The sequence below is a fragment of the Rosa chinensis genome, chromosome 4 (assembly GCF_002994745.2).
Source record: "Rosa chinensis cultivar Old Blush chromosome 4, RchiOBHm-V2, whole genome shotgun sequence".
NCBI lineage: Eukaryota > Viridiplantae > Streptophyta > Magnoliopsida > Rosales > Rosaceae > Rosa > Rosa chinensis.
The window spans coordinates 29,193,469-29,202,523 of NC_037091.1; the positions used below are offsets into that span (position 1 = coordinate 29,193,469).

The 9,055-nt window shown below is 38.1% G+C and overlaps 2 protein-coding genes across 2 annotated transcripts; one reads left to right on the forward strand and one right to left on the reverse strand.

Annotated features, from left to right (window-relative positions):
* Positions 1-29: 29 nt before the first annotated feature.
* LOC112201171 (calcium-dependent protein kinase 24) lies at positions 30-3,293 on the reverse strand. The gene is made up of 8 exons (XM_024342203.2): positions 2,610-3,293; positions 2,340-2,463; positions 2,102-2,245; positions 1,717-1,869; positions 1,487-1,602; positions 1,200-1,367; positions 555-788; positions 30-390 (listed from the first exon to the last, which is right to left on the reverse strand). The coding sequence occupies exons 1-8, from the start codon at positions 3,135-3,137 to the stop codon at positions 247-249; spliced, it is 1,611 nt and encodes a 536-aa protein (XP_024197971.1). The 5' UTR covers positions 3,138-3,293; the 3' UTR covers positions 30-246.
* A 1,768-nt stretch (positions 3,294-5,061) lies between these two features.
* On the forward strand, positions 5,062-6,333 carry LOC112199074. The gene has a single exon (XM_024340134.1). The coding sequence runs from the start codon at positions 5,062-5,064 to the stop codon at positions 6,331-6,333; it is 1,272 nt and encodes a 423-aa protein (XP_024195902.1).
* The last annotated feature ends 2,722 nt before the right edge of the window (positions 6,334-9,055 follow it).

The window sequence follows — 9,055 nt, forward strand, 5'->3', positions numbered from 1 at the left end:
CAAATACCAGGCAATCAATACAAATATCATTTTCTCTAAAAAGAATAAAACTAATCAAATTTATCTCATTACAACAACCAATACTTGCATTCCCCAACATCATCTTCCATTTCAATTGCACAAGAACATAAATTTCACTGTACACAACTGGAGAGATGGCATTTTGAGACAAATGATCCTCAAATTTTACAATGTCTTCGTTTTGGGGACAAAAAAAAAAAATTTCAAAGCAGCTCCTATTCTGGTTTAGTTCACTCGGATCGACTTGTCTTTTAACAACTTTCGGCTAAGTACATTTAGCATTGCTCTTGAATATTGACGAGAAGCCATTTTCCAGTCCATACCGGTTTTCATCATTGCTTTAAACTCCTCATAACCGATTCGCCCATCCTATTACACCGAAAGTAAGTGAAATGAAGAACTCCTAATAAGACTAGGACACCAACTTAATTTATCCGAAAATATCCTAGTTGTATCCGAAAAATAAACTGCCTATAATAGTACTCAGAACAGCATATAGGAGGGGAAATTGGTGAATTGTGTTTGAGAATTACCTTGTCCAAGTCCACATCGAATATGATGTCTTGGATAACCTGCTCATTAGTAGGACCAAGTTTATCATCCAGCAATGCTTCTCTTAACTCATCAAATTCAATATAGTTGCTGTTGTTCTTGTCAAAATAGCTAAAAGCTTGAGCGAGAAGTTCGTCGCTGCTTATTTTTTTCAAGTGAACAGACACAATAACGAACTCCTCACAGTTCAGTGTGCCACTTCCATCGACATCCGCCTTTTAGGTATATGAAGGAAAATTGTTAGATATGATTTCAATGTACTAGATTGAAATAGGGTACTACAGTGATTATAAAAAAGTGGCTGTTGGCTACTGTAAACAAAAGACGTACAGAGTAGCAAAGGCTGTCAACAAATATATTTTGATGACATTGTAGGTCATGAAGCATATTAACAAATGCATTTTAATTAGGTACTCCGAGTGGCTAATTTTACATCTTCAATGTAAATTTTTTTTTTTGAAGATGGTTATATTGATTATACTGTAAATGGCTAAACTTCAGATAAGGTTTCTTGCAATAAATTTCAGATTCGATCACTTTCTTAATTACAGAATCGTAGAATTTAATAAATTGATTGGAATGTGGGAGAAGAAAAAGCACAAAGGTGTCAAGAAATAGAAACTCACGGCATCAATTAACATTTGCACATCAGGATCAGTGACTTGGTGTCCAATCTTGAGAAGACCATCCCTAAGCTCTTCAAATGTCAAGTCTCCATTGTTATCGGTGTCCATCATATCAAATATCTGTCTGATTCCTTCTATTTGTTCATCTGGCAGGTTGTCTGCCACCACCTGTATTGATCGATGAATAATGACCGAGCATTAACAATGACAATTCTTGCCTGAACCATTTATGTGGAAAAGGAAAATCAGAGGGAGGGAGAGAGAGATATATATATCCGCAAACTTACTCTGAGAACTTTCTTCTTAAATTTATTCATCAATGTGAACTGCTTGATCCTTAATCTGACATTTTCTGCCAGAGGAACATTCGGAACTTGATTTGCATTTCGTATCCAGGGATGATCTTCATATTGGATATGTGCGAGAGGATAATTAGTACTCTACAATTAATTTTTAGATTGCATATATATGATATCTGTCTCTGCACATGCATCGATCTGTAAAGATATATACATACCAAGGACTTCTTCAACTGTGAGTCTGTTGTAAGGATTTGGGTCAAGCATACTCCTCACTAGTAATTTTGCTTCCTCAGAAACCTTTTTCCACGTATCCTTCTGAAAATCAATGTTACCCCGAATAATAGCCTGTGCAATCCCTTCTTCAGTTTCTGGACTAGTTATAAACCCAACATTAATATTAGAATAAAGCCACTATCTAGAGTGCAAATTATGAGAAGCTAGCAATAGTCATTGTTCATAAAAATGATCGAGAAGCAACAGTCTAATAAATCCAAGATTGATTTTTGCTTTTTGTATTCGTGTCCAAAACCATTTCTATAAACCCTGCATAATACCACCTAGACCCAAATATACCTCAAAAAACCTGAAAGAAGAATTTACCTGCCCAAAATGGAGGAACTCCACAAAGTAGGATATAGAGGATAACTCCTGCGCTCCAAACATCAACTTCAGGCCCATAATTACGTCGTAATACCTCTGGAGCCATGTAATATGGACTTCCAACAATTTCGTAGAATCTCTGACCTACCAGAAATTTGACAAGACAGTAGATTAGCTACATGAGATTAAGGAATCTGAAAAGCAATCAAAGGGTGCCAAAGAAGTATGTTCAAGTTACCTGGTTCATAATTTACTGATAGACCAAAATCAATTGCCTTTAACTGTGCATTTTCACTACTATCTGCAAAAAGGAAATTCTCGGGTTTCAGGTCTCGATGAATCACTCCATGCTCGTGGCATACCTGCAAAGAGTGGGAACCGCTTAACACCAATCTTAATGAACCAGCCTTGTAGTGGTAAATATTGACAAATAGCTAATTAAGGTATTTTCTGTAGTGCATGCAATAACCAACATTAATACAAACAGATGGAAACTGGATCATCTCACCTTGCAAACCTCGAGAATTGTCTTGGTAACGTGGGCGGCGGCGCGCTCCGTGTAGAGGCCTTTTGTGACGATCCTATCGAAAAGCTCGCCTCCCTCACAGAGCTCCATGACAAGATAAACTGCATCCTTGTCCTCATAAGCCTCCTTGAAGGTGACGATGTTGGGGTGCTTGGGCAAAAGCCTCATGATCTCGGCCTCCCTCCTCACGTCTTCAATGTCAATCTCTGTCTTCAACTTGCTCTTTGATATCACCTTGCACGCGAAGGTCTCGCCGGTCTGCCGGTCCACGCATCGGTGGGTGATTCCAAACTCCCCTCGCCCCAACTCCTTGCCCAACTTGTACTTGTCAAGGATGTTTTCTCCATCCGTCTTGTCCAGCACCGAGATGGGGGCCGAGAAGCCCCCGCGGTGGTTCGACGACTTTTGAGGCGAGTCATGAACGCATTGGGGTATAGGCTTGATCACCTGATCTCTGTGTTTTTTGTGTAGTAAACCTGCTTTGGCAGGTGTACAAACGCAACTTCCCATGGGAATGAAGAGAGGTTGTTTGATTGGTTCGATCTATTAAAATCTTCAACTTCAACACCCCATGGGAAGAGAGAAAGACACAATTCCAGAAAGCCCCAAAGATTGAAACACAAAACGCACTAATTACACACTAATTTGGGGAACAGTCTGGCCTTTCGCATTTGGGGACTTTCAAAAACAGTTGGTTTTAGGTTTAAGGTGTCCCGCCATTTTCTTAAGAGTCGTTTCTTTACCGTTACATGTGACGGCAAACTTTTACTATTTTTTTTTGACAGGTAGACGTACGTGGGTTCCTTCATTATGAAATTAACACCGTCACTATATCCAAAAATAGACCAAAATGAAAGATTGGCATTGTTATCAAGTTGAATAGCCATCTATTTATTGTCAAGAAAGAAAAAACCAATCTTCACAACACTCAAACACCGTCACTTCATTTTTTGTAGCAACTTAACACAATTTAGTTGACGGTCATAATTTACTACTCCACATTTGATATGTGGATCTTATTGGCAGAAAATAGGCAAGTGTAATTTACAATGATAAAAGTAATGGTAAAGCAAAAAAAAGGAAAAAAAAGGGGGTACGTAGTAGGTTTGTATCATTATTTTTTTTCTAAACCGTACACTATTTCCTGTGCAAAATCACTAATTCCCTCAATTTAGACCATTGACTTGAACCTCTCTTAGGATGCTCTTATGTTTGCAATTACCTTTAGTATTAAGAATTCAATATATAGTATATTATTCCTAAAATGAATTAACATTTCATATGCCAATTGGCACACTTTTAGGGCATAATCCAATCCAACATGAGGTGATTGATGTTTATGTGATCTTTTTCGAGATGTCAAAATCTCAACAGAACCATGTATGCTATTGAGATTTTGAAATGTATATCACACGGACACTTACGTACGCGTTTCCTAAACACCATTCCCAGTGATAGGATCTGCGAAAGCTAGTGCGTGTCAGACCTGGTAGTTAGTTTCAGACTAATAAGAATACGTGAGAAATGAGACAATCACACGGATGTCATTTTGGAGAATGAGTTGACGGAACAAAGACAAACCGTTGGAATGAACAAATGGAAGCATTGCCCAATTTTCAATTGTATATACTCCCTGAGTTGTAGAGGCAACTAATTCTCTGATATGAGGCATCTCACCAGTTGCCTTGATTGCATTTAGGGAGCTATTGTCTGGATTCTTAAGGTTGTTGCTCAAAATTCAATCAAGTCATATTAAGAAAAGAAAAACTGGCAAGCCTATACTTAACGGAAGGCTTGCAAATGAAGGCTCCACATAACAGCTTTAACGCGGCAACTCCAATTTGAGTACATAACTTCCTATAAATTTTGTAAACAATTATTATTCTCATCTTTTCGATTTCAAAATTTCTCGGCTTGATCATTCAAAAGGTAAAGCTTTATTTACCTAGCTATTAATTCTTTCTTTTTCTGTTTTCATTTTCTTGGTTCATCCGTGGTTTCTAATTTGATGTCATTCACCGGCTGTATGTTCTGGCTAGTCTTTTCCATAATTTCTTTTCATTTTACTGACTTTCTGGCTATTCATTTTACTTTTGGTGCTTGTAATCCTTTTGTCTTGTCTATGATCATTCTGATTTTTTGATGTACCGAATTGTGCCTAGGACTTTTTAATTAAAAGTTATGCTCCAAATGTAAAATCAATTACTCTTTTTATATGATTAGTCTTACTTAGTTGGTACCTATTATCCCTTTATTCTCTTTCGATGATCTATTCATGTTGGTCGGTTCCAAATTCTTCTGTAATTTCTGGTCTTAGTAGAGCTTCTTAGCTGGAAGATTCCCTCATTTTATTTCATCCTTGTTTGTGGTTTTCCTTACCTTATTATATCATCTTAACATGACATTGATAATTCACATACAGAAACAATAACAGATGAAATTCAATGGAAGTGATATTATGAAGACAAGTAATATTGATCAGAGAGAAGATGAGTATTGTGTCAGACTAAGATCAATTGGTGCTTATCAAAATGAACCTAGTACCAAAAAACATGATCCTATGTGCAAAAGCAGCAACAAGGAAAAGTCTGTTGCTGCCGTACTTTCCCATTCATCGGAGAAGGAACACCATATTGATAATCAGTTGGGTAAAGAGAGAAGTTTTAGTGATAAAGAGTCGATGTGGTTGTCTTCAGATTGTTCATCACCTTCTGCATTTTTCAGGGAGTATAGATGGTCTGGTTCCTTTCATCTCTCACTTGATGAACACAAGAATGTACACACAGATTTGATGGATGAAAAAGTAGCGAGTCGACTACTTAGTTCAGCTATGAATGATGCAAAACCAAGAGAGTCGTTGTGTGATGACTCAACAAGTTGTGGAAACTCTTCAGCTCCTCTTAGCAGCACACCTAGTTCCTCTCAGATTTTAGATTTGGAGAGAATAGGTTATCAAGTATCTTTGTTGAATCTTGATGGGGATGATTACAAATGGATTCCAGATACAGAAGTTGAGTCATATTGTCTTCAATATGCTTTTCACTCTCCATCATACAAGACTAGGTCGGATCACGAGGCTGAGTTCACTAATTCTTGTATTTCTACAGCGACTGAAGCACAAAATGAAAAACCAGGATATTGTTTTCCATCAGATCAAGCTTCAAAAGCTGTAGAGGTTGAAGAGTTGAACACAAATGAACCTCTTTTTTGGCCATTTGCTCAAAAAATTGATTGGAGTGCCGAAGCAACTTGGAACTGTTTTTCCATGTCACCGCGGAAGAGCATAGCAACTATTGGAACTCCACTTGATTCAATTATATTAAGGCGTTATAGGGGCAGCATGGATCTCAAACAAGAGCGTAGGAGAAAACTAGTGTTTAGCTTAGGATCAACAACATCAAAGATACCAGATATGAAGCAAAGCTACACCAAGGGTATCAAGGATATCCGAGAGATCTGTAATGCCCCTTCGAGGTTGAGCAGGGTAACCAAAAGGACTGAAAAAGACAATATTTTAGAACATCAAAATAAAGAAGTAACTATAAAAAAACCAGTTGTTATGGCTGAAGATATCATGGAAGAAGATTTTGAATCAAAACAACATGGGATTGAGATGTTCTTGGGCCTTGATGAGTTTGATGGTCACGAGGGAATTGATTTAACATTTAACAAAGATGATTTCTCACTGAACATATCTTTCTGTTAGTTCAACCATACTCCCTGAGTAGAAGAATGAGGCCATGACGTAAAATTTGGAGTCTCTGTTTGAACCTATATTTGACAAGCCCCATGTGGTAGACATGTAGGTCGGGCTCACAAGGCGTAATGACGCGCTTAAATGACCGTGGGGCATATTGAACATCTAGAAAATCTAGCTGTCAACTTTTTATGGCAGAAGATAACGCGTTCAGAGGGCCATTACCAAATTAGGATAAATCAAAGATGAGTACAAGGCATAATGAATGACCGCGACATATTGAAGATCTATGAAACTAGCTAGCTATCATCTTTATGGCAGAAGATAATGTGTTTAGAGGGCCGTTACCAAATTTGGAGAAATCAACTTGAATGGGCATTAAGGAGTTTTATTGCTGGAATCATCAATTACTGAATCGAAATACCCTTAAAAGCAGTTACTGAATCAAATTACCCTTAAAAGCAGTTTGAATATTTATTTTGTTTATAATCAATCTCAACATTGAAGAATGAGATTGTGTCTTTTTCTTTAATCAATAGTATTATCATTTACTATAAAAAGGACCATAGACATCATTGTTAGAGGTCCCTAACCAAACGCTCAATACAATTACACACTTTTATCTCAATACTTTTCAACACAACTATCAATCTTTACCTGATTTATTATTATGTTGTTTTTTCTTTACCGGCATTTTTCTAGCTTTTCTGCAATTTACATTACCATTCTTTACATACTTGCAATTTGTCTTTTTGTAAGATACTTTCCGGCACTTTATTGCCTACAATTTACATTCTTACTCTTTTACTCACTACCGGAAAACTTGTCTTTTACGACGCGTAAATTACGGCGTGCATATCGTGTGCGCTGTAAAAGATGGTCATTTACGGCGTGTTTTTTTGTGCGCCGTAAAAGACTTCTCTTTTTTGTCTTTTATGGCTTGTTTTTCATGTATGCCATAAATGTGTAAGTATATTTACGGCGTGCTTTTTTGTGAGCTGTAAAAGACTTCATTTTGTGATCTTTTACGACGTGTTTTTAATTTGCGCCGTAAGTATCATATTTATAAACTAATCTTTTACGGCTTGCTTTGATGAGCGCCGTGAATGTCATAAAATTGCCCGCTAATATTTTCGGCTCAAATTCTAATTTCCCTCTCCGTAATTCATATATCTCTATGGCTCTCTCATATCTTTCTTTCTCTTCTTATCTTCATCCTCGCCCAAATTCCCAGTCATTACCTCTCATCTCTATCGTTCTCTTATCTTATCCTGAACAAGATTAGATCAGAGAGTCAGGTGTTCGAGAGGGCGACCATACAAGGAAGGGCGAACCCGTCACAGTAAACCTTTCAGATTCAATCTCTCTGCGCCGATATGGACCCCTTTGGCTCTCCCAACACCGCCACCACCACTCGGACAACTATGACGACAGCCGCCGTGCCCAACCCTATAATCTGTCCCGCAAAAAGGCCCAGCCCCCTCAGCCCGGCAAGAAGCAGTTCATCATCGAACCCTTCAAAGGTTTGGCCTGTATCTCAATTTACCGGTTAATTAGTCATTTGGATGGTAAACGACAATTACTTTCACTTTTTACTTTGTTTCGATACTTTTAGTGGGCCAAAAAGTTGACTCTTTTTTTTTTTTTTTTTTTCCAGATCAGTTTTTGGGAAAATTTTCTTTATGGAAGTTGTAGAGGACATTAAACTGAGTCCGTGGACATGTGGTACGTTTAAATTGGAGTTTGTATGTGAAAGTTATGATTGAAATACTAAAGTTACTATTCATGATAATTTAGTATATATTTGAAAAGTTACTGTGGTAGGTCAGAACTACCCGGGTAACTCTCTCTCTCTCTCTCTCTCTCTCTCTCTCTCTCTCTCTCTCTCTCTCTCTCTCTCTCTCTTCGACAGTTCACTGGTCCCCAATGTTTCTTCGCCGTCCGGCCACCTTACAGCGTGCCACCAGGCTTGTTCGACTCGCCTCCTCCTCTTGGACACACCTACGGCGGTAGCTCATCGCGATTTGGCCGGAAAACTACAAACCAAGGCCAACTGTTTACTGTAGCAGAAAGAGGTAAACGCCGATTTCTCTCAAATCCGGCCACCTCCGGTGACGAAACTAGTACTAGTAGAAGCAATTTGGCATGCACTTGAAGCCTTCCAAGCCTTTTGCAGCAAATCAAAGCGTGGAGGAAGAGTTGAAGGTTTGAGTTTTTTCTTCACTGTAGCAAATTGAGACTTTACTGTTGGGCTTGATTTCCAGCCATTCTATATTTTTTCTGACTTTTGTTGTTGTGGAGAAAAGTGTTGGGCTTGTTGAGAAGATGGTGTTGCTGAAATTTGGTGACTGGAGGTGGAGTTAGGCCCCACACGCTGCCACTGTGGGTGACGAGTAGGGCAGAGCTTTACTTCCTATTTTTAGCCAATTAAATCACATATTTGTTGTAAAACTTGTAAATGTGTTTTCGGTGGAAATTGGAGAAGTTTGTTATCGATTGTGAATTTCTGAAGTTTGGAGTTTTGGATGTCGATTTTTGGGAGTCTGACCTTCGGGTTTCCCTTAGTTCCCACTATGGAATACTGTAATTGAAGGATTGTTATTAATGGTGAAGTTTGGGTCGAATTCAAGAAGTAATGGAGATGTTGGTTTACCTGGGGTTTTTGGGTTTCGTTTTAGAATCGTATTTATTTGTCCAATTATCGTTTACGGAATATAATTTTGTACAGGAC